At 43.3% G+C, this 26,836-nt stretch overlaps 1 protein-coding gene across 1 annotated transcript in view; it reads right to left on the bottom strand.

The window, feature by feature from the left end:
* LOC137412624 (tomoregulin-1-like) overlaps positions 1–26,836 on the bottom strand; it is a 152,223-nt gene that overhangs the window by 26,614 nt on the left and 98,773 nt on the right. The window contains exons 4-5 of the mRNA XM_078780486.1: positions 19,406–19,435; positions 3,519–3,615 (exon numbers count right to left, since the gene is read on the bottom strand). Coding sequence (XP_078636612.1) covers positions 3,519–3,615; positions 19,406–19,435 — 127 coding nt within the window. The remainder of the gene's footprint in view (positions 1–3,518; positions 3,616–19,405; positions 19,436–26,836) is intronic.

Below are 26,836 nucleotides of genomic sequence, written 5' to 3'. Positions count from 1 at the left end.
CATCTCACTTAGGCAGAGCCACTAAAAGCCAAGCAAAAACAAGGGGTACATTTGATTAATGTCAAAATTGGAGTGAGTAGAAAGGTCTGAAAAAGCTTTAGTTATTTTACAATTAAGCTAAAGTGTTTACGTAAACCTCCACACTTGTTATTCATCCAATTTCTCAAAATCGTGCAGTAAAGTTAAACATGATGTGAGAATACATGTGTGGTATAGAATTTGCTGACAAAGCCTCATGTAACATGGCCATACAATATGTTCATCGACAGACTTGGCATTTAATATGGATTTTTTTTTTTCTTGACTTGGGTTTACTTTCTTAACTCAGTATATCAATCTGGTGAGTTTCTTTTACACTTTGGTGATTTATTTGTTAAAAGAACCATGTCACTGATTGTCTGTCGCAGCAAGAAGTCAATTACAGGATTATATCACATGTGGCGTGGCAAAATGTACGGACAGATGCATTTGATGATTGGCTTCACAGTCGGGTATACAAGGGTTGTTGTGTTCTGTATTAGTGGAAAACAACTGCTGCACATCTCCAAAGGTTATTGCCGCTTCCTCTGGAGATGGTCCATCAACTCGACAATGCTGTTTGTCATGGAGTGGTGGCTTTATGAAATTACGGCATGAAACAGCGTGCTATTGCTCGGCAGTATGGCATCACTCAAGGTCAGGTGTCAAAGATCCTGAAACGAAATGCTCAGAGGGGTGTCCCTACTCCAATACCGAGGCCAGGACGTCCCCGCAGAACCACAAGGAGGGATGATCGCCAGCTGCACCGGTTAGTCCGCAATGGCCATACCAAGTCAGCTAATTGGCTTTGACAAATGTGCCTGTATCCAGAAGGCTAGTCAACCAATGACTGGTTCAAGCAGGCTGTCGTGCCAGGCATCCCCTGAGAAAGCCACACCTGACCAGACAACACCGCCAGCGCCGATTGCAGTGGGCCAGAGAGCACCATCAATGGCAGCCAGGACACTGGAATCACGTGATCTTCAGCGACGAGTCTAGATTTCTGGTCTATCGTCAAGATGGCCACGTCCGAGTGCGCAGACAAGTGCATGAAGCCTTCAACAAAAATTGTATAGTGCCAAGAGTCCAAGCTGGAGGTGGTGGGGTGACCGTTTGGGCAGCTTTTCATGCAGGGGGCAAAACTGACCTGGTTGTTCTGAATGGAAACCTGAACCAGTTCAAGTACAGGGTCATTCTGGAAGAAACATTGCTTCCATTTGCTCGTGCAGCCTTTCGAGGAAACTTTGTCTTCCAAGATGACAATGCATGGCCTCATCGTGCTCGCATGATCCAACACTTTCTTGCTGACCGTGGTGTAGAGCATATGGAGTGGCCTGCCATGTCCCTGGATATGAATCCGATGGAGAACTTGTGGGCAGAATTAACGCGTCAAATCGACCACTTGGACCAGGAGCCTCCCTCTGTGCGTGAATTGCAGCAGACTATTGTCACTGCATGGCAAGCGATTCCTGTCCAAACCTTGGCAAATCTCGTGAACAGCATGCCTTAACGTGTACGTGCTCTCCTGAATGCTCGTGGGGGTTACACGAAGTACTGAACTGTAATTTTACTGTCCGTAATCCCAGTCATAATTTAACTTTTGTTTTTGTTAAAAAAAATTTGGCTAATGTGCAAAATAAAGAGATACTTCTGGAAAACGTACAGAAATTTAACACAGTACTGTCCATGAATTGAGTTCGATATCAGTTTGCATCACTTTCAAGGATCAATTTATTTGTTTCGAAATGTCAAATGTGGTTTTTGTTTCTTTTAAAGGTCACATTAACAAAATCTAGAATGATTTCAACATAATTCCAATGAACTTTTGGTTCTAAGACATCTTGAAAAGTAAGTTCACCCCCACAAAAAACATATTCCATATTAAATGCCAAGTCTGTATATGGCTCACGTACCATGGTTATGCCATATACTTGCCAATAAAATTTACATATTCAACTTATACAATATGTTCCCCTATAGCAAGTGTGTGCCATACTCATGCAATATGCTTATTACAATCTACTACTTCCTCTTTAATCGTCACAATTGATCCCATAATTTAGGGTTGGCCCAAGTATTTCATGAACCTCTTAATATGGCCTGACACTTGATTTTAGTTCATTTTGTGCAGGAATTTACAATTTGTTGAAGGTGCTAGCGATAACCAGCCTACTGTTCATGAAAGACCAACTTTACGGTTTACTTTAGGATCTTTAACATCCGCCACCTAATGCTAGCAGACGGGATGACCTGCTTATTGTCCATCTGAGGGATGGCACACACATTAATGAATCAACTTGCTTGTGAAAAACAGGATGACAGTGTACAAACCTAACATTAAACTAGAAAGCTTCTGAAAATGCAAAGCCCGTCGACGTCTGTTTGTATTCACACGTCTTCTTCTCCTTCTTCGTCTTCCGTATGCGCAAAATAGCGCAAACAGTTTTTTTAAAAATACAAAATTAAAATTGATGATTTTATGCAGCCTTGACCTTTGAGCTTTACATCTAAAAAAAAAAGAAGAAGAGATTCTAGCTTTCGATTGGGGAATCAATTATGTGACCCAATACGCAAATTCTTCAAATTCTGGGTCAAATAGCAGAAAATTGCCAATTTATGCAACCTTGACCTTTTGATCTAAAACAAAACAAAACCATCGACTCCTACCTTTTGATTAGTGAACCAATTCAATTAACGGATATGCAAATTCTTTAAATTTCAGGTCAATCGGGTGAAAATAGATTTTACACAAACTTGACCTTTGACCTTTTGATCTAAAAAATAATAATAATCAGCTTCTAGCTTTTGATTGTTGAACCAATTCAGTGACCCAAAAGCAAATTCTTACAATTTCAGATCAATCGGATGAAAATTGACAATTTTATACGACGCTGACCTTTGACCTTCGACCTTTTGACCAAATTATTAATTTGCCTTCTCTGTATTATCATAATAAAGCTGTGTTGAAAATTTGATGACAAAACCCAAATGGTAAAAATATTACGGCCTGCGCGCATATGCACCCCTCACCCCAACACACACACACACACACACACACATCCCACACCCCCCCCCCCCCCCCACACACACACACACAGACGTGATTGCAAAACCCCGTCTCCTGCTGTGCAGGGGAAAGGCTGATTAAATCAAGAAGAAAACGAAATATAACACAGTAATGTACTTCTGGCACAATAAGTGATCAATATCGATCAAAACTAATAAATGTGAATGTCAGACTGAATCAAAATGCACTTGTTCAGCATGTCACTTGAAAATGGCATTACCTTTAATCATACATCAATACATCCCGATGTTAATTATAATCATGAATGCATGCTTGGTAAGGTGTAATTATGATCACTAGCGTAAGACATTTCACACACTCAGACACTGATATCACGAGCGGAGCAATTAGATAGGCGTGGGTGTCACACTCCAGCTGCACTGTACGTGTTGTGATAATGAGACATTAAGTAAAGCAGCATGGGTATAATTACTCCACATCTTCGGCATCCTCATCACATTCGGCTTCGAACTTGCACCGCGAGCACGTGTTGGGTCTGTACTGGCTCTGAATACCTGATGCCTCGTAGTCTGCAAGCAAAAAGAAGCATCCCTTATGTTCAGTTAACACACAAATCTCACCTCGTTGCATAATTTGTTTAGCAATCTGATATCATTCATTATGTCCTTATGTTTGGATTGGTGTCAGGTTCATGGAGGAGCTTGTACATAGATTGTACTTTGTACACGAGTTACATGGACATGAGACAATGGACAAATCAGTGTAATATGCGGGATTTTAATTTGGGTCATTTGGATCAGAAACCATTTTCTCAGATGCTAATACCAAATAGGTGAATCCAACCACTAAATGTCACTCAATAAAGGTCAACCAAACCACTAAATGTCACTCAATAAAGGTCAACCCAACAACTAAATCTCGCTCAATAAAGGTCAACCCAACCACTAAATCACGCTCAATAAAGGTCAACCCAACCACTAAATCTCGCTCAATAAAAGTGAACCCAACCACTAAATCTCGCTCAATAAAGGTCAACCCAACCACTAAATCTCGCTCAAATAAAGGTCACCTGAACCACTAAATCTCACTCAATAAAGGTCAACCCAACGACTAAATCTCGCTCAATAAAGGTCAACCCAACCACTAAATGTCACTCAATAAAGGTCAACCAAACCACTAAATGTCACTCAATAAAGGTCAACCCAACCACTAAATCTCGCTCAATAAAGGTCAACCCAACCACTAAATCTCGCTCAATAAAGGTCAACCCAACCACTAAATCTCGCTCAATAAAGGTCAACCCAACCACTAAATCTCGCTCAATAAAAGTCAACCCAACAACTAAATCTCGCTCAATAAAGGTCAACCCAACCACTAAATCTCGCTCAATAAAGGTCAACCCAACCACTAAATCTCGCTCAATAAAGGTCAACCCAACCACTAAATCTCACTCAATAAAGGTCAACCCAACCACTAACTCTCGCTCAATAAAGGTCAAGCCAACGACTAAATCTCGCTCAATAAAGGTCAACCCAACCACTAAATGTCACTCAATAAAGGTCACCTGAACCACTAAATCTCGCTCAATAAAGGTCAACCCAACCACTAAATGTCACTCAATAAAGGTCAACCCAACCACTAAATCTCGCCCAATAAAGGTCAACCCAACCACTAAATCTCGCTCAATAAAGGTCACCTGAACCACTAAATCTCACTCAATAAAGGTCACCTGAACCACTAAATCTCGCTCAATAAAGGTCAACCCAACCACTAAATGTCACTCAATAAAGGTCAACCCAACCACTAAATCTCGCTCAATAAAAGTGAACCCAACCACTAAATCTCGCTCAATAAAGGTCAACCCAACCACTAAATCTCGCTCAAATAAAGGTCACCTGAACCACTAAATCTCACTCAATAAAGGTCAACCCAACGACTAAATCTCGCTCAATAAAGGTCAACCCAACCACTAAATGTCACTCAATAAAGGTCAACCCAACCATTAAATCTCGCTCAATAAAGGTCAACCCAACCACTAAATCTCGCTCAATAAAGGTCAACCCAACCACTAAATCTCGCTCAATCAAGGTCAACCCAACCACTCAATCTCGTTCAATAAAAGTGAACCAAACCACTAAATCTCGCTCAATAAAGGTCAACCCAACCACTAAATCTCGCTCAAATAAAGGTCACCTGAACCACTAAATCTCACTCAATAAAGGTCAACCCAACGACGAAATCTCGCTCAATAAAGGTCAACCCAACCACTAAATGTCACTCAATAAAGGTCAACCCAACCACTAAATCTCGCTCAATAAAGGTCAACCCAACCACTAAATCTCGCTCAATAAAGGTCAACCCAACCACTAAATCTCGCTCAATAGAGGTCAGTCAACCCAACCACTAAATCTCGCTCAATAAAGGTCAACCCAACCACTAAATCTCGCTCAATAAAAGTCAACCCAAACACTAAACTCGCTCAATAAAGGTCAACCAAACCACTAAATCTCGCTCAAATAAAAGTCACCTGAACCACTAAATCTCACTCAATAAAGGTCAACCCAACCACTAAATCTCGCTCAATAAAGGTCAACCCAACCACTAAATGTCACTCAATAAAGGTCAACCCAACCACTAAATCTCACCAAATAGAGATCACCTGAACCACTAAATCTTACTCAATGAAGGTCACCTGAACCACTAAATCTCGCTCAATAAATGTCACCTGAACCATTAAATCTCGCTCAATAAATGTCACCTGAACCACTAAATCTTACCCAATAAAGGTCACCTGAACCACTAAATCTCGCTCAATAAAGGTCAACCCAACCACTAAATCTCACTCAATAAAGGTCAACCCAACCACTAAATCTCGCTCAATAAAAGTCACCTGAACCACCAAATCTCACTCAATAAAGGTCACCTGAACCACTAAATCTCGCTCAATAAAGGTCAACCCAACCACTAAATCTCACTCAATAAAGGTCACCTGAACCACTAAATCTCGCTCAATAAAGGTCTAGCAAATCACTAAATCTCGCTCAATAAAGGTCACCTGAACCACTAAATCTCACTCAATAAAGGTCACCTGAACCACTAAATCTTACTCAATAAAGATCACCTGAAGCACTAAATCTCACTCAATAAAGGTCCCCTGAACCACTAAATCTCGCTCAATAAAGGTCAACCCAACTACTAAATCTCGCTCAATAAAGGTCACCTGAACCACTAAATCTCACTCAATAAAGGTCACCTGAACCACTAAATCTTACTCTATAAAGGTCAACCCAACCATTAAATCTCGCTCAATAAAGGTCAACCCAATCACTAAATCTCACTCAATAAAGGTCACCTGAACCACTAAATCTCGCCCAATAAAGGTCAACCCAACCACTAAATCTCACATAATAAAGGTAAACCCAACCACTAAATCTCATTCGATAAAGGTAAACCCAACCACTAAATCTCATTAGATAGAGGTAAACCCAACCACTAAATCTCACTCAATACAGCATTGTCTTTGGCTAATGCTCTCATCCTATTTGTTATATTTTAACGTTTTGGTCACTTCGCCCACCTTTTCATAACCTCTGAACAGTGATTCAAATCGAATTAGGATTTTAACTCGTAACGTACACCTCTTTATGAGATATAAAATCCAAAAAAGGCACCACACCTAATTTGAAGCTTCTCTTTGCAAATGCTGCCAGGTCTGCATTGAGTAAGGCATGCTTACACGATGCTGCCTCCATACATGTCCACGAGTGAATGTTTCAGCAAAAGCTTGTTGTCGAATGTACTGTGACCATGCGACGTTACAAACAAGACTTGCATAAGGAAGAGTAGGGAAGGAATTTCGGTTGAATTGGCAAGTGGATAATCTGAATCTGTCTGTGAACTCTCAGTGGGACAGAAAGATACAAATGTAGCATCGGTTTTTCACTGCATATGATAGAGTGATCAGTACAAAATATTGGCCACAGTACAACTCCTTGCTGGACATAGAAGCCGGGGAAAATCCGATGGGGGCATCGAAAGCTCACGACAAGAGGCAAGCAGAGAGGTATACCAGCGGGCAGAGAGGTATACCAGCGGGCAGAGAGGTATACCTAGCGGGCAGAGAGGTATACCAGCAGGTGCAGAGGTATACCAGCGGGCAGAGAGGTATACCAGCGGGTGCAGATGTATACAAGCGGGTGGAGAAGTATACCAGCGGGTGCAGATGTATACAAGCGGGTGGAGAGGTATACCAGCGGTTGCAGAGGTATACCAGCGGGCTGAGAGGTATACCAGCAGGTGCAGAGGTATACCAGCGGGCAGAGAGGTATACCAGCAGGTAGAGGTATACCAGCGGGCAGAGAGGTATACCAGCAGGTGCAGAGGTATACCAGTGGGCAGAGAGGTATACCAGCGGGCAGAGAGCTATACCAGCGAGCAGAGAGGTATACCAGCGGGTGAACAGGTATTCCCGCGAGCAGAGAGGTATACCAGCGGGTGCAGAGGTATATAAGTGGGTGGAGAGGTATACCAGCGGGCAGAGAGGTATACCAGCAGGTGCAGAGGTATACCAGCGGGCAGAGAGGTATACCAGCGGGTGCAGATGTATACAAGTGGGCAGAGAGGTATACCAGCGGGCAGAGAGGTATACCAGCGGGTGCAGAGGTATACAAGTGGGCAGAGAGGTATACCAGCGGGCAGAGAGGTATACCAGCAGGTGCAGAGGTATACCAGCGGGCAGAGAGGTATACCAGCGGGTGCAGATGTATACAAGCGGGTGGAGAAGTATACCAGCGGGTGCAGATGTATACAAGCGGGTGGAGAGGTATACCAGCGGTTGCAGAGGTATACCAGCGGGCAGAGAGGTATACCAGCAGGTGCAGACGTATACCAGCGGGCAGAGAGGTATACCAGCAGGTGCAGAGGTATCCCAGCGGGCAGAGAGGTATACCAGCGGGTAGAGGTATACCAGCGGGCAGAGAGGTATACCAGCAGGTGCACAGGTATACCAGTGGGCAGAGAGGTATACCACCGGGCAGAGAGCTATACCAACGAGCAGAGAGGTATACCAGCGGGTGAACAGGTATTCCAGCGAGCAGAGAGGTATACCAGCGGGTGCAGAGGTATATAAGTGGGTGGAGAGGTATACCAGCAGGCAGAGAGGTATACCAGCGAGCAGAGAGGTATACCAGCAAGTGAAGAGATATACCAGCGGGTGAAGAGGTATGCCAGCGAGCAGAGAGGTATACCAGCGGGCAGAGAGCTATACCAGCGAGCAGGGAGGTATACCAGCAGGTGCAGAGGTATACCAGCGGGCAGAGAGGTATACCAGTGGGAGCAGAGGTATACAAGTGTGCGGAGAGGTATACCAGCAGGCGGAGAGGTATACCAGCGGGCAGAGAGGTATACCAGCGGGTGAAGAGGTATACCAGCGGGTGAAGAGGTATACCAGCGGGTGAAGAGGTATACCAGCGAGCAGAGAGGTATACCAGCGGGCAGAGAGGTATACCAGCGGGTGAAGAGGTATACCAGCGAGCAGAGAGGTATACCAGCGAGCAGAGAGGTATACCAGTGGGCAGAGAGGTATATCAGTGGGCAGAGATGTATACCAGTGGGCAGAGAGGTATATCAGTTGGTAGAGAGGTATACCAGCGGGCAGAGAGGTATAGCAGCGGGCAGAGAGGTATACCAGCGGGTGAAGAGGTATACCAGCGAGCAGAGAGGTATACCAGCGGGCAGAGAGGTATACCAGTGGGCAGAGAGGTATATCAGTTGATAGAGAGGTATACCAGTGGGCAGAGAGGTATATCAGTTGGTAGAGAGGTATACCAGCGGGCAGAGAGGTATACCAGCGGGTGAAGAGGTATACCAGCGAGCAGAGAGGTATACCAGCGGGCACAGAGGTATACCAGTGTGCAGAGAGGTATATCAGTTGGTAGAGAGGTATACCAGCGGGCAGAGAGATATACCAGCGGGTGAAGAGGTATACCAGCGAGCAGAGAGGTATACCAGCGGGCAGAGAGGTATACCAGTGGGCAGAGAGGTATACCAGTTGTTAGCGAGGTATACCAGCGGGCAGAGAGGTATACCAGTGGGCAGAGAGGTATATCAGTTGTTAGCGAGGTATACTAGCGGGCAGAGAGGTATGCCAGTGGGCAGAGAGGTATATCAGTTGTTAGCGAGGTATACTAGCGGGCAGAGAGGTATACCAGCGGGTGAAGAGGTATACCAGCGGGCAGAGAGGTATACCAGTGGGCAGAGAGGTATATCAGTTGTTAGCGAGGTATACTAGCGGGCAGAGAGGTATACCAGCGGGTGAAGAGGTATACCAGCGAGCAGAGAGGTATACCAGCGGGCAGAGAGGTATACCAGCGGGCAGAGAGGTATACCAGCGGGCAGAGAGGTATACCAGTTGTTAGCGAGGTATACTAGCGGGCAGAGAGGTATACCAGTTGTTAGCGAGGTATACTAGCGGGCAGAGAGGTATACCAGCGGGCAGAGAGGTATATCAGTTGTTAGCGAGGTATACTAGCGGGCAGAGAGGTATACCAGCGGCAGAGAGGTATACCAGTTGTTAGCGAGGTATACTAGCGGGCAGAGAGGTATACCAGCGGGCAGAGAGGTATACCAGTTGTTAGCGAGGTATACTAGCGGGCAGAGAGGTATACCAGCGGGTGAAGAGGTATACCAGTGGGCAGAGAGGTATACCAGTGGGCAGAGAGGTATATCAGTTGTTAGCGAGGTATACTAGCGGGCAGAGAGGTATACCAGCGGGCAGAGAGGTATATCAGTTGTTAGCGAGGTATACTAGCGGGCAGAGAGGTATACCAGCGGGTGAAGAGGTATACCAGCGGGCAGAGAGGTATACCAGTGGGCAGAGAGGTATACCAGTTGTTAGCGAGGTATACTAGCGGGCAGAGAGGTATACCAGCGGGCAGAGAGGTATATCAGTTGTTAGCGAGGTATACTAGCGGGCAGAGAGGTATACCAGCGGGTGAAGAGGTATACCAGCGGGCAGAGAGGTATACCAGTGGGCAGAGAGGTATATCAGTTGTTAGCGAGGTATACTAGCGGGCAGAGAGGTATACCAGCGGGTGAAGAGGTATACCAGCGAGCAGAGAGGTATACCAGCGGGCAGAGAGGTATACCAGCGGGCAGAGAGGTATACCAGCGGGCAGAGAGGTATACCAGTTGTTAGCGAGGTATACTAGCGGGCAGAGAGGTATACCAGCGGGCAGAGAGGTATACCAGTTGTTAGCGAGGTATACTAGCGGGCAGAGAGGTATACCAGCGGGCAGAGAGGTATATCAGTTGTTAGCGAGGTATACTAGCGGGCAGAGAGGTATACCAGTTGTTAGCGAGGTATACTAGCGGGCAGAGAGGTATACCAGCGGGCACTGTGGCACACTGCAGACAACCAGCAGGCGGCTCAGCACGATCAAAGGAAGGTCGCTCTACATTTAAAGGCCTGTCTTTTTTGCAAACCCAAGTCAACCATCTTCCTCAACAGATTGATGAAACGTTTTACTGACAAACCTTCCCTGCACATCTACAAGCCAAATTTTGATTTTGATCTTTACCGCCGCCACCGAAGGTGGATGGAGGTTATGTTTTCAACCCTGTCTGTCTGTTTGTTTGTCTGTCTGTCTATGAACAAGATATCTCAAAAAGTTGTGGACAGATTCAGACGAAATTTTGCAGAGAGGTAGTGTATGTGACAAGGATTAAATGATTCGATTTTGGTGAAGATCCGGATTCGGATCCGGCTAGTAGAATGTTTTAAGTGATTCTTTACCATTGGGATGGAGATAGGGCCAAAAACGATAAATAGCAGGATATCTCAAAAAGTTATGGACAAAACGTGGTGGAGAGGTTGGGTGTGTGACAAGAAAAAATTGGTTCAATTTTGGTGAAGATCCGGATTCGGATCCGGCTACTAGAATCTTTTAAGTGATTCTTCACTATTGGGAGATGGGGCCAAAAACAATATATAGCAGGATATCTCAAAAAGTTATGGACAAAACCTGGTGGAGAGGTTGGGTGTGTGACAAGAAAAAATTGGTTCAATTTTGGTGAAGATCCGGATTCGGATCCGGCTACTAGAATCTTTTAAGTGATTCTTCACTATTGGGAGATGGGGCCAAAAACAATATATAGCAGGATATCTCAAAAAGTTATGGACAAAACTTGGTGGAGAGGTTGGGTGTGTGACAAGAAAAAATTGGTTCAATTTTGGTGAAGATCCGGATTCGGATTCGGATCCGGCTACTAGAATCTTTTAAGTGATTCTTCACCATTGGGAGATGGGGCTAAAAACAATATATAGCAGGATATCTCAAAAAGTTGTAAACGGATTTGGACAAAACTTGGTGGAGAGGTTGTTTTTATGACAAGGACTAATCGATTCGATTTTGATGAAGATCTGTATCTCGGTAGACTAATTTAAGGGATTCTTTGCAATGGAGAGATAGGGCCAAAAACGATATATAGAAGGATGTGTCAAAATGTTATGGACGAGTTCTGACATGGATGAGGTGTGACAAAACAAGGTGCATAAATTGCTTAGGTGACAAGAAAACGCTAATTGGATTTTGGTTCAGGTCTGGATCCAGACACGACCTAACAGTGGGATACAAAACGTAAACTGTTCACCTGGCGGAGCTATGCTCTCTACTGAATGCCATTCTCGTTTTAATATGTACATGCCGTAAATATGACGTCATAATTCGACAGGGACAACGCTTTTTTTGTATAAAAGTTCGAGGCTCGTGTAAGAGCTAACATTGATCAATAAAAAAGACAAACTGACACATAAAAAGTATGATAAAGGGAGCGGGAGATAAGATGGAGAGCAGGGACATCGGGAGATCTGTGGGAGGGAGAGGGCTTTGGGGGTGGGGGGGGGGGGGCATGGGAATGGGAGGAGAGTGGGAGAGGTAAAAAAAAAAACAAAAAAAAAAACACATGGACACTGCTAGGACTTCCAGGAAAGAAGTCGGTTTTTCATAAAAGTGGATCTGGGGTGAATTAGCGGGGGTAGAAAAGATCAAGGTTTTGGATGGGGGAAGATAAGAGATGGTGGTGAACAGCTGTTTTAAAGACCTGGAGGGAGGAGTGGGATTGAAGAGAGTGAGGGAGTTTGTTCCAGAGGCGGGAGAAAAGAGGAATGAAAGCGTGAATCACTTAGCTTAGTTAAGCTTAGTCTGATCAGTTGGAAATTTCTTGAGCGTGGTTTACGCAACAATTGAAGACCATAGAATTATAACCAGGCTGTCACATTTTATTTTTTTTTCCGTTTTTCACGTTTTTCACGTTTAAAAAAATATTTTTCACGTTTTTCTCGAAATGACTAAAATGTGATTTAGCCTGGATATAATTCTATGGTCTTCAATTATATTAGAGAATATAAATTTATGATGTCATCGCTCATGTAGTCTGGCAGCCATTTTGGATCAAAGAAAAAACCCTTCAAAAACAGAAGAGTTGGCTTGCACCAAATTGACTGCACAGGGGAAGTATTCTATGAATACCATCTAGTTTCCTAATTTATTTAATATATACTTTAAGGTAACTGTGATATCAAATTGACTTTCACTGCACTGTACCTCCGGCTGGTATGGAGGTATATTGCACAGTTTTAACCTCCCACAAATATTGAATGTGGAACAGCAGCACAAAAGTGGAAATAAGCCAAACATGTGCACAGTACTGCAGTGTATTGCATATGTACGCCATGGAGAGATGCCGTGTCCCCAACAGTAGGGTCACTGATTACTCCCGCCAGGGAGTAATGCATTCGATTGTGTCCGTCCGTTTGTGTGTGTGTGTGCGCGCATGTGTGTTCGTATGTTCGTGTGTTCGTGAACAAGATATCTGGAAAAGTTCTGAACGATTTCGATGAAAGTTGGTGGGATGATTGCCCTTGGGATAAGGAAGAATTGATTAGATTTTGGTGAAGCTCAGGATATTATTCCGGATCCAGGAAATTTTTGAAGGATTTTTTTTACCATTGGAAGACGGGGCTCAGCAGCGGCCACCCACGGCGGGAGTATGCGCTCCACTGAGTGGCGTTCTAGGTAATAGAGCAATCGTTCATTGTACTGCTCATTTTCTGGATCTCCAGAAATGATAAAGTCCATAAACAGATTGTCATCAAACTAAATCCTTCTTCAAGGCCCATCAAACTGCTGTGAACTTCCGTTGCCAAATTGTTGAAAAAAAAAACTATTAAAAAAATAACCGGCACCGGGAGGTTTGTGGGACAAGCACAACTCTGTACGTTTGGGTGGAATGCACACCTGTAATTATTATCTCCGCTCCAGCATACAGGGATGGGAGATATGTTTTTTTTGTTTGTTTCTTTCTTTCATACTTCTTATCCTACCTCTTCTACTTCTTCTACTTCTTCTTTTATGTCAACATATTACATTCAAACACGATTCTAAAATGTCTTCAATCCTCTGCAAAATTGGTATGGAGGTACCTTGCTTGGTCCCATACACCCAGACACCTTTATCAAAAAACGAAGTCCATTTGGGCCCGCATTCCAATTCAGATTTAAATTGGCCAAAGGTGAAACGCTAAATATCACATATTTTTCAAATTCCCTTCTATTTGAGCCAATGGAGATTAAAGTTGGCAAAAAGATGCTTTCAAACAGCTCCTCTGGGGATGCGGAGAAACATTTTGGATTTGACATTTTCTGGATTTATAGAAGGTTCAAAGTTCAAGGTCAGTCACAAAATTCCGGTTTTTGCCTTGCCATTCCTCTATATTTTAACCAATCCAATCATGAATTGGTGAAATCATACCTTCCCACATTTACTGCAAATAGATTTGGCCAGACATTAGTTTGGTGGTTTTCCTTAGGTTACAGAAGGGGGTCAAAGGTCAAATTCAGACGAGAAAATTGAGGTTTCTGGTCAGCCAATTAAACATTTATATTTCAATCAATTCAAACAAGACTTGGCACAAAAAATATTGTAAGATTACTGAGTCATAATTTGGGCCGAATTTGAACCAGGAGGCGCAAATGGTCACGTTACCCTAGTTTGCACCTGATCCTGAACAAACGATTTTTGCTACACTAGCGGCCCTTCCTGCAAAAGACGACAGTGGCCCAGAAGCACAAGGCTGCAGGCCAATCTCTAGTAGATTTTGTGTTGTGTTGAACCCCAGGCTGAACCTGCAGCAAAGAGTGTTTTGTCACAGGCAGAGAATATCCACACATGCACGTTGCTGGTAGGGAAGTTGACACACTGGTGGGGAGGTGCACCTGCATGGAGCAGCAAGAGGAAGGAAAAACCTAGCATCACCCTTGGGTCAGTACTGACACCTAGCGAAGGAGCAAAGGGTGAACTGATGGTAGCGATCGAGGCCAAATCTGTAGTGGCCAAGACTGTAGAGGCCAACACAGTATCAGAAGTCTTAGTTTCAGTCTTAGAAGTTTTCATTTAACCCACAGCATTTAACCCCTGACTATCTCTTCTCCTTCTCCTTCCTTTTGCTTTGATTATGTACCTATTGATTTTTGTCTTTTTGCACTTGTTTTTTGTACTCTGTCAAAGCGTCTATGGGCTTCTTGAAAAGCGCTATATAAAATAAATGTATTATTATTATTATTATTGTTAGTGATGGACAGCTGGAAACAACATGGCCCGGGGGTTGGGGGATGAAGGGAGAAGGTATCCCATGAGCATGTTTGCGCTGTAAGCTAATACTCACAGGACAAGCCCTATTTGACATGTAGCGTGGAGAGCAATGTCTGGCAAGTCAAATGGTAGCTCACAACAGGCTTGGTTCGCCGGAACAGGCATCCATCAGGCCGTGGGGTGCCGGCATCGACGTTGTGGGAGCCATATGCGCACCAGGTGGTCATCACGGCCCCATCTTACCCAGGTTCTTTCTTTCTTGGCATTCAAATGACATTCAAATCTGGCCAATCACCTCTCCGTGGTAAAAAAAACAAAAAAAAAAACACCTTTAGAGGCCATTTTCCCCGCAAGCGGGGGTTGGCCTTTTTCAGGGACCGTGGTTGTTGTTGTTTTTTGGTCCCCTTTTTGAAGCAATGTTTTACGGCCGGATGCCCTTCCTGCCGCCAACCCTTTTTGTCGCCTTTTTACGACAAACACAGAATTACCAGTGAGCTGGTACTCAATTAGCTGACCTCGGAAGGATGAACAGGCTGAGTCAACCCCCCTGGCGTTAATTCAGCGATCGACCGGGATTCGAACCCAGGATCCTAAGATCCTAAGCTGGCACCCTAGCCGCTAGCCCAACACCAGGTGTCCGTGGTAATGGGACAATAATGCCCAGCACAACAGTGGTACACCCAAGACCCTGTCAGATTCCAATATTGATAGCAGACGATGGTAGTATGTACAGCATATACATTGAATTATGAAGACAAAAGGGGAATTACCATTGATTTCCTCATGTTTGAATACCTCAATACCACAGTGAGCACAGACTAAAGTAGGTGGACATTGGTCTGGTGTCTTATTTTCAATTCCACAGGGGCCAAAGTGTAAAATTGGTCAAAAATGAAGGGTTTTGAGTTGCTGAGCTTATATATTTAAACCAATACAGACAAGACTACACAAAAAAACCTTACCTAATATCTTTGTCATCCTTGCAGTGCACTGTTTACTAATGTCCTTGTAATTCATTAACAATACAGTCATATCTCTTCATTCCATTGAAATATACAAGTACAGGCTCCTCCATCAGCTTTAGCTGCAATAGAAAATAAATCAACATTCTCAAATGAATCAAGCATGTGATTAGTTTATTTCACATGACAGTTCCTCATCTGAACAGCTTTGAGTCATCAGCTCAGCATAATCATGATTTTGAAGAAATTCCTGTAATTCTTTTGAAAATATAACTTTAGATTTCAGAATGATATGAAACTAATGAACAAATAATTCACGAACAGGACATTATTAAAGGCAAAATTTCCCAACGAACCCGATAGTTTTTTATTCAGGTATCGAGGCTGAAGGAAGAGCATAAGCAAGTAGTGAAGCTCGTGGGCGAGTACAATCAGGTATTGGTGCTTGAGGAAGAGCAGGGACAGGCATTGAGGATCAAGGCAGGGCAGAAATAGATACCGAGACTCGTGGAAGAACCGAAACAGATATCAAGGCTCGTGGAAGAACAGAAAGAGGTATCAAGCATTGTAAAAAAGTAAAGTAGGTATCGGGGCTCGTGGCAGAACCGAAACAGATATCAAGGCTCGTGGAAGAACAGAAAGAGGTATCAAGCATTGTAAAAAAGTAAAGTAGATATCAGGGCTCGTGGCAGAACCGAAACAGATATCAAGGCTCGTGGAAGAACAGAAAGAGGTATCAAGCATTGTAAAAAAGTAAAGTAGATATCAGGGCTCGTGGCAGAACCGAAACAGATATCAAGGCTCGTGGAAGAACAGAAAGAGGTATCAAGCATTGTAAAAAAGTAAAGTAGATATCAGGGCTCGTGGCAGAACCGAAACAGATATCAAGGCTCGTGGAAGAACAGAAAGAGGTATCAAGCATTGTAAAAAAGTAAAGTAGATATCAGGGCTCGTGGCAGAACCGAAACAGATATCAAGGCTCGTGGAAGAACAGAAAGAGGTATCAAGCATTGTAAAAAAGTAAAGTAGATATCAGGGCTCGTGGCAGAACCGAAACAGATATCAAGGCTCGTGGAAGAACAGAAAGAGGTATCAAGCATTGTAAAAAAGTAAAGTAGATATCAGGGCTCGTGGCAGAACCGAAACAGATATCAAGGCTCGTGGAAGAACAGAAAGAGGTATCAAGCATTGTAAAAAAGTAAAGGAGGTATCGGGGCTCGTGGCAGAACCGAAACATATCAAGGCTCGTGGAAGAACAGAAAGAGGTATCAAGCATTGTAAAAAAGTAAAGTAGATATCAGGGCTCGTGGCTGGGTAGAAACAGATATCGAGGCTCATGGAAGCTGAAACAGGCATGAAGGCTCGTGGAAGAACAGAAAGAGGTATCGAGCATTGTAAAAAAAGTAAAGTGGGTATCGAGGCTCGTGGCTGAGTAGAAACAGATATCGAGGCTCATGGAAGCTGAAACAGGCATGAAGGCTCGTGGAAGAACAGAAAGAGGTATCGAGCATTGTAAAAAAGTAAAGTAGGTATTGGGGCTCGTGGCAGAGCAGAAACAGAGGCTCATGGAAGCTGAAACAGGCATGAAGGCTCGTGGAAGAACAGAAAGAGGTATCAAGCATTGTAAAAAAAGTAAAGTGGGTATCGAGGCTCGTGGCTGAGTAGAAACAGATATCGAGGCTCATGGAAGCTGAAACAGGCATGAAGGCTCGTGGAAGAACAGAAAGAGGTATCGAGCCTTTCCCTCGCGGTCCCCCTGTGCTGTCTTTCCCTCACGGTCCCCCTGTGCTGTCTTTCCCTCGTGGTTCCCCTGTGCTGTCTTTCCCTCGTGGTCCCCCTGTGCTGTCTTTCCCTCGCGGTCCCCCTGTGCTGTCTTTCCCTCGTGGTCCCCCTGTGCTGTCTTTCCCTCGCGGTCCCCCTGTGCTGTCTTTCCCTCACGGTCCCCCTGTGCTGTCTTTCCCTCGCGGTCCCCCTGTGCTGTCTTTCCCTCGCGGTCCCCCTGTACTGTCTTTCCCTCACGGTCCCCCTGTGCTGTCTTTCCCTCGCGGTCCCCCTGTGCTGTCTTTCCCTCACGGTCCCCCTGTACTGTCTTTCCCTTGCGGTCCCTCTGTACTGTCTTTCCCTCGTGGTCCCCCTGTGCTGTCTTTCCCTCGCGCTTGTCAGCTCTTTCACGAGCCTCGATTCAGTATACAAAAAAGTAAAGTCGGTATCCGGGCTCGTGGCAGAGTAGAAACAGCAACAGAGGCTCATGGAAGCTGAAACTGGCATGGAGGCTCGTGGAAGAACAGAAAGAGGTATTGAGGTTGTAAAAAAGAGTAAAGTCGGTATCGAAGATCGTGGGAGAGCAGAAACAGATACCGAGGCTCATGGAAGAACAGAAAGAGGTATAGAGGATCGTGAAAAAGTAAAGTTGGTATTGAGGCTCGTGGCAGAGTAGAAACAGATATCAAGGCTCATGGAAGATGAAACATGCATCGAGGTTCGTGGAAGAACAGAAAGAGGTATCGAGTATTGTAAAAAAAGTAAAGTAGGTGTTGAGGCTCGTGGCAGAGTAGAAACATATTGAGGCTCATGGAAGGTGAAACAGATACCGAGGCTCATGGAAGCTGAAGTACTCATCGAGGCTCGTGGAAGAACAGAAAGAGATATTGAGGATTGTAAAAAAAGTAAAGTAGGTGTTGAGGCTCGTGGCAGAGTAGAAACATATTGAGGCTCATGGAAGGTGAAACAGATACCGAGGCTCATGGAAGCTGAAGTACTCATCGAGGCTCGTGGAAGAACAGATAGAGATATTGAGGATTGTAAAAAAAAGTAAAGTAGGTATTGAGGCTCGTGGCTGAGTAGATGCAGATATTGAGGCTGATGGAAGCTGAAACATGCATCGAGGCTCGTGGCTGAGTAGAAACAGATATTGAGGCTCATGGAAGCTGAAACGGGCATGGAGGTTTGTGAAAGAGCAAAGCAAGTAGTAAGGCAGGTTTCAAAGCAGAAAGAGGTATCAAGGGGTATGGAGTAGCATTCCCAAGATTGCATCATGCAGGATCCACTACATGTGTAAACAGTGCATAGCTGTAGAAATGTGTGATAGTCCAGAACTTTGTAAAGCAAATCATATTGCCGGTCATCATGGTTGGAGGGAGGTGAGGGGGTTTTGCTTTGGCGGTTCGTTTTCTATGATATGAGAGGACAAGAGGCTGCACTGCAGATTCTGAGGATATAAGGACATTTCACGATAATAACGATTGCGTTGACAATTACACAAATGGACAAAAACGAAGAAGAAATTATGAAGCCGAGCACGCACACAAATACAAATATTTCTTCCAGGTGCCCTCTTTCACCGAATAGAAAAAAAAGCATTTTGTTTTGTAATTATCTATCAAAATGAAGCTGTAACAAGGTGATCAGACTGGAATAAAGAAACTCTCAGGCATGCCTTCCTGGTCGCACTGCTGCCCTTTCTGAAATGTCACTATTGCTTTGCGTTTACATGCTTTGAGCTTGTGCTGAAACTGCCTTGGACGAATGCGTCGATATCTAGACGTTCCAGCTAGCAAGTGCTTAATAATCTTATTGTTTTTCAAATTGCGCACAATAAATAAGGAATTTGTTATAATTAAAATTACAGTTCATAAACCTCAGGAATGCTAAATTTTGATTGTGAGTGAGCAGATCAAGGCAAAAGTAATTTACTATTTTAAATTGGTGCATAAACATGAGTTTCAAAGGCATCAACTGGTCGACCTTACCTGAGTCTCCTGACCCGGAGCCGACATCCGCTGCCAGGGAGAGATGAGATTGGATTAAACAGGCGAAAGAGAAAGTTGAACGAGTGTTGAAAAATCGACACAATCAAAGGCAATCGCCTTGTGCCCAGCATGAAAGCAGCTTCGGCCTTGGGTTTGGAAACAGCCATCCGAAAGGAAATTGCAAAAACAGTATGGCACAGCGACATAGGGAACACAGCAAATAAAATATTATAACTCCCTCCTGATATGCTCCCTCCACCACCCACTCCACCCCAAGATGGTTTCCAAGACAAAAGCCTTCAGCACAAATTTAACTAACTACGTTACCCTGTGCAGATAATGCCCTTGGACATCTGATTCTATCGTTGTGGCCTTCCTGTCTTTGAAATTGGAAAAGCATAAAATTGAATTTGAGCATTCGCAGGAAGACTGTACATCGGTGGATGTAACCTCATATTGTGAAAGCCGAGATTGCAATCAAGTTGCTTCTACAACAGCGGTTTACCTGGGCATCGGAGAAGTTACACGTGTCCGCAGGATAACACGAGCTTTGCAATTGTACCATTTCTTCCCTGACTTTCCAACCGACTATAAACTGCTGGATTGGTGCTTCATAGGCATGGAATTACATGACAAAGTGCACCGGACCTCAGAAGCTGGGTATCCCATCTGCTAACATTATTTACGGGATGTTAAAGGTCGCGTGGAGCTTTTTGCCAAGAGTAGGTGAATTATGACCAACACCCTCAACAAATGGCAAATTCTTGCCACCTTTAATTGAACATCACGACGTCTTCCCCGGCGTAAAACATTTGGTCCAAACTTTTTTCCCAGGCCAGCCCACAACATGGTAGCTAGTAATTTGGGCTGTTGAAGTAACAGGAGATTCAGTAAGGTTCCTCCTCACTGTCGAATGACTAATGACTCTTAACTATAATTAAATAAATAAATACATATCACTTTCATTCATGTTTCCACCTGTATTACGTGTGTTTTTGGCAAAACAATTAACCAGAAGAATAAAGTTAAACTGTTTCAAAAACAAAACTCCAACAGGAAGATCTTTTTGATCTTTAAAGCACGAGTCTCAATCAGAACATATGCCTCGTGATGTCCAAATCCAACGTTCAAATCCATCAGCCTGTATTGATTTGTCTATTTCCTCATAATGTCTCCTCAGGCATAACCATTTGTATTGTTGCAGACAAAGTGGGGACATAAATATCTCCTGTGATGTGTGTAGGGGAGAGAAAGAAAAAGTACAATGTGGCAAAGTGGTCAACTCTTTCCAGGAGTTGCCTGTGATCTGGAGGAAACTCTGTTAACTATCAGAGCGTGAATAGCACCAATAGAAGGCCGTGTAACGAGGTAACGCTTCATGCGATCGCATACAAATCTGGATATGTCATCGATTTGTCTCACAGACTTTTGTAATGGCGTCATGGGATAACAAAGCCTACAAAAAACTTGCATTTTTTAGAGGGCATACTGACCTACTGTACCTCCCAGACTCGGAACACAATCTGTAATGACTGAATGACGAATTATGAATTAACTGCGAATTACAAGATTATTGATTTTGAAATTGAATAAAACAAAGAGAAAAATACGTAAAATGTCATAACCACCATGCTTTTCGTAATTTTGCTGTGCGGAGTTAAAGGCTGTCAGTCAGCCATCTTTGGTCAGATAACAAAGCAAAATCTTCTGCATAATATGTGTATACTCTCGTGTACTGAGTTTTAACAAAATTAGTCCATGAATGTCTGAGAAATGGTTATGGTTGGGGACACGTTTAAGTAACAAAATAGCTGCCAGTCCATCATCTTGGATCTGATCTTGAAGAAAAAGATGTACATATGTAAGTAATCATCCATTTTGTCTGTGTCCCAAGTTTGCACAGGATTGGTAAATGCATATCCGAGAAATGGTTGAGGACGTGTTCAATATTGGACTTTTTACAACTACAATGGCCGCCAGTCTACCAGTCAGCCATCTTTTATCAGATCGCAAAATAAAGAGGTGCACGTGTATGCCATCATGTAGTGTGCTTGTGCCGAGTCTGAACAAAATCAGACCATGCATGTTCAAGAAATCATTGGGGCCACGTTTATGTAACAAAATGGCCGCCAGTCGGCCAACTGGGATCTGATCCCGAAAGAAAATGATGTGCGTAGTATGCAAGTGATCATTTATATCCTGTGAGCAAAGTTTGAACAAGATCGGTAAATGTATGTCTGAGAAATGGTTAAGGACGTGTTCGATACTGGGGTTTCTTTTGCAACTAAAATGGCTGCCGGTCTACCAGTCGGCAATCTTTAATCAGATCGCAAAATAAAGTGAGTTGCATGTGTATGCCATGATGTGCTGTATTTGTGCCAAGTTGAACAAAATCGGGCCAAGCATGTTCAATAAATGGTTGGGGGTATGTTCAAGTAACAAAATGGCCGCCAGTCGGCCATCTTGGATCTGTTCTCAAAATAAAATGATGTGCGCATGTAAGCGATCATTTATATTCAGTGAGCAAAGGTAAATGCATGTCCGAGAAATGATTGAGAACGTGTTGAACATCAGATTTTTTTTTACAACTAAAATGGCCACCAGTCGGCCATCTTCGATCACATCGCGAAACAAAATTATGTGCATATGTATATAATCATGTATTGCCTTTGTTTCAAGTATCAACAAAATCGATCACTACATCTCTGAGATATGGTTGCGGACGGACACACTGATGCACGGACAAGACCCAATCCATAATCCCCCATTTCGGACTAAGTCCAAAAGGGGCTAATAAATAAGGAATCTGTGCAAGATTATCTCACAGTTAATGTTAACACTAAAGTTTGAGTGAACGTCTGTATTAAGGTGAAAGTTCTCAGACCTATTATACGTATTTTGTATAATAGGCCTGAATTTGTATAATAGGTATAATAATTAATAGGTATATATAATAGGTATATATAATATAATTATATTAACATATATTATAATAATATTGATTTAATATTTATTTTATTTAATATTTAATAAATATTTAATATAATTTAATATATATTAATATATATTATAATAATAATAATTAATTAATAGGTATATATAATATATATAATAGGTATAATAATTTGTATAATAATTTTTGTATAATAGGCCTGATCTTCCAAATCTAGGAGGCCTAGATTTTAATATTATTGATGAATTTCGTTGGAAATTATAATTGTAACTACATCTGTAAACAAAATAGTGCGCATAATAAACATAATCTGTCCTCGTTATATGTGGCCCACTTTGTCCTGAATCCTGGAGCCCAAATTATTGGGCAAAGTGGCCAAAATGCCTACAGAAAACCATATCTAGTAAATCCAATTGAAGAAAAAAACAAAAAATGTTCTGCAAAGTGTTTTGTAGACAAGTAAATCCATTATTATCTGGCAAAATATTATGAATTTCGAACCACAAGTCTTGGATTTATTGGTAATTTCTCCTTTGGATGGTCAATTTGCCCCAGTCTTGCCTACGTCGAACACTGCGAGAGAGGTGAATGATCCAAGTTCTGTGTAAACATGGTTTGTGCACCAAATGACAAACTCACAGGCTACGTGGGTCAGTCGAGAGCAAAATAAATCCAATCCTTCAACGAGCAGAAAATGTTAATGTGAGCGCAGCTTGAACAATCACCGCATTCGCCACAGCCACGCATTTAGCTAGGTTCACGACTCATGGAAATTCCCTCTCTTCCAACCATTCCATTACAATGACACGCTTACCCTCCTGCCAATGCGCAAATGGAGCTGTAAATGGACGCTACATCATCAATATTTCATCGTCAGAGCAGGCCTCAGAAGGCTGATCAGAAACTACTTTATTCACTAGGCCTCTGAAATACTGCATCGATGGTCAAGTTACCATGCCAACAGGGTTTAATCACAATAGTTCATTCATCATCTGCAGTTCTGAAACAAATGTAAAATTCATTTTGACTTTAAGCTCCAAGTCCTTTGTTCCTCATGATAGCCCAGGAGCATTAGGTTAGGACCTAGAATAAATTAGTAGAAAGCTGATGTTTTGCACAGAGCTTCGGAATACCATGTGGATGCCCACAATATAAAGTCCCACGAGTCCCACCTTGTGGCATTTTCAAAATTCAAGATGGCCGCCGGTTGGATGGAAAATACATAAATATGCATAACTTTTTTTTTTTTTTTTTGTATACTGAATCGAGGCTCGTTAAAGAGCTGACAACCGCGAGGGAAAGACAGCACAGGGGGACCACGAGGGAAAGACAGCACAGGGGGACCACGAGGGAAAGACAGCACAGGGGGACCACGAGGGAAAGACAGCACAGGGGGACCACGACGGAAAGACAGTACAGGGGGACCACGAGGGAAAGACAGTACAGGGGGACCACGAGGGAAAGACAGTACAGGGGGACCACGAGGGAAAGACAGCACAGGGGGACCACGAGGGAAAGACAGTACAGGGGGACCGCGAGGGAAAGACAGCACAGGGGGACCACGAGGGAAAGACAGCACAGGGGGACCACGAGGGAAAGACAGCACAGGGGGACCGCGAGGGAAAGACAGCACAGGGGGACCGCGAGGGAAAGACAGCACAGGGGGACCGTGAGGGAAAGACAGCACAGGGGGACCGCGAGGGAAAGACAGCACAGGGGGACCGCGAGAGAAAGACAGCACAGGGGGACCACGAGGGAAAGACAGCACAGGGGGACCGCGACGGAAAGACAGCACAGGGGGACCGCGAGGGAAAGACAGCACAGGGGGACCGCGAGGGAAAGACAGCACAGGGGGACCGCGAGGGAAAGACAGCACAGGGGGACCGCGAGGGAAAGACAGCACAGGGGGACCACGAGGGAAAGACAGCACAGGGGGACTGCGACGGAAAGACAGCACAGGGGGACCACGAGGGAAAGACAGCACAGGGGGACCGCGAGGGTACTTTTCGTGGCTAGAACTTCTGCCTAGAACCTCATAAAAGTGTACTTTTCGTGGCTAAATATATGTTTTAGCACACTAGGATTTTAATAGAATATATTTGAGTGACCTCAAATAATGATATGTAGATATAATCCAAGATGGCTGACAAAATTGCCGCTGCTGTAATGCAAAAAAACATCAAAATCATGATAAGTTTAATTTGCTATTATTTTATTTAATGCAAAATGTTTCACATTGTGACAACAAGGCCTGCAAGAGGTAAACAACACATGGGGATTTGACATTTAATTACAATACGACACAAAAGCACACCAACTCTTTGATCCCAGTCATCCCAACCGGATTCTAGTGTTTTGGACAGTACTGTGTTAACTGAATGTCACTTTTCTTATTCCTGACTTAAACACTGTTATCACCCTCTAAATCAATGTCCCAAGAGTTTTTGCAATTATGGCCATTACAAACAGTACACAAGAGGGTTCACTCCAGATCAGACTTGTAGCAAGTGCATCGTTTTCCACACCCCGCCTTGCATCCACAAGATATCCTTTTCAATATTTAGACATAAAAAGTATACTTTTATGAGGTTCTCGGCTGAAGTTATCGCAATTTATGCATTTTCCGTCTAACCGGCGGACATCTTGAATTTTGAAAATGCCACAAGGTGGGACTCGTGGGACTTTGTACTGTGGGTATCCACATGACATTCTGGAGCTCTGTGCAAAAAATCAGCTTTCTACTAATTTCTTCTAGGCTTCCCCTTCATTTTTGGCTAATGCTCCTGGGCTATGAGCTGCTCATGTGTTTCACTTTGGCACAGACCATTGGAATTCCCTCTGTTAGGAAGCAAGTTGTCAGTTAAAAGGTGGCCAATGATGGGGAATTCCCAACTCGTAGACACAGACAAACTGGGAATAAGTTCAACACCCGAGTTCTTTGCAGTTATTCAAAGCCTGATGGGCCACTAGTCCCAAAATAAGGCAGTGCTATGTCTATGAGTGACTTCGGACTGTGAGTGTGTATCGTCACCTTGCAATAAGATCACATCACATCTTCTTCACGTTTTGCAACTTCTTCTTCTCTTTTTCCGACTCAGTGCTTTTAAGAGGCACCACACAATGAATTGTTATGCCTTTCCATTTGACTCAGAATGTTTACGCCCACTGGTCCGTCGCCATATTGGCGGGCCCTCATCCCATCACACACCTGCTCGTTTTAGCGAAGAATCTGAATAAAATGAGGGCCAACTTGTTTTGACAGTCCAAACAATGATTGTTAAATAATTAAATTGTTTTCAGACTGAGCGGTGCATGGAAACAAGGTATATGATGAGTCTGATCATCGGGCGGGTTTTGTCAAGGCCCAGTTTATACTGGAGTTCAACAATACTGGAGTTTGACTTCCTGGGATCCAGGTGTGGTTTTTTCCAGGTGTGGTGTGGATCCAGGTGTGGTAAAAACTGTATTTTGTTCAAAATATCAAGTTGTTTTTCAAATAATATGAGTTTGATATATTCTGTGTTTAATACCACAAACAAAATACTGTCAGGATTTTAACATGTTCAATATATGATTAAAGTTAGCATTTCAGGTGTTCAGCTTCTTTCTTTTTTTACTATCAGTTACTACAAACCACTTCCTTAATGCCTTCAATTATTCCCACCACTTTGTGGGGTCAGTTTCTGGAAAATGCCTGGCCAATGCGTTCACAACACAAAGCAGCTTTCAGACCAGGCCTGGCGCTCGACTGAAGTTGACCCGCATTTGCAATTTGATCAGGGTGCCATTGACACCTGGCCTACTCTTTGTGAACGCCACCTTGGGATGATTAATATAATTCTCGCAGACGGAATACCTAGTATACTAGTATATAATATATATAATATTATATAAATATATGTAATACCAAGAGAATACCTAGTATATGTATACATATATATATATAAAATAAACCGAGTTTAACGTTCTTCTGAGGGACGGAGCATTCTGTGATATGACGCTCTACCTGCGCATCACCAATTAAACAAGGTTGTCTTTAGATTGGAATGCAAACCCAGATGTGACAGCTCAAAGGTAAGTGTACTACCTCTTTACCATCCTGTCAGACAAGTACCATTGGAGTAAAATTATATAAACCAGTAGCAGCATTATCATTTGAAAATGTTTTGGCCTTGAGAAGCTTATGTAGCATCTGTACAGCAGAGAAGCGTTCTTTCTTGTAAATGTTTAATTTGAAATATGAATAAAAGCATGTTTTCAATAGGATGAGTTTGTAATATTCTGTGTGTATAGTGCTTACCACTCTTGTAAGTGGTAATGTGTAAATAATTCATAATTAACTAGAAAGCATCTCAAATAGCAAAGCTCATCCACGTCACTTTGTATTTGAACTAAACGTGACAAAAACAACAGTAAATAAATGTAAAATTCATTAATTTGTATTTGTCGCCTCAGACGGCCTAGGTTAACATGGGCTG

This window comes from Myxine glutinosa, chromosome 6 (assembly GCF_964187855.1).
Source record: "Myxine glutinosa chromosome 6, kmMyxGlut1.1, whole genome shotgun sequence".
Lineage (NCBI taxonomy): Eukaryota > Metazoa > Chordata > Myxini > Myxiniformes > Myxinidae > Myxine > Myxine glutinosa.
This window is presented reverse-complemented; position numbering and strand designations above follow the sequence as displayed.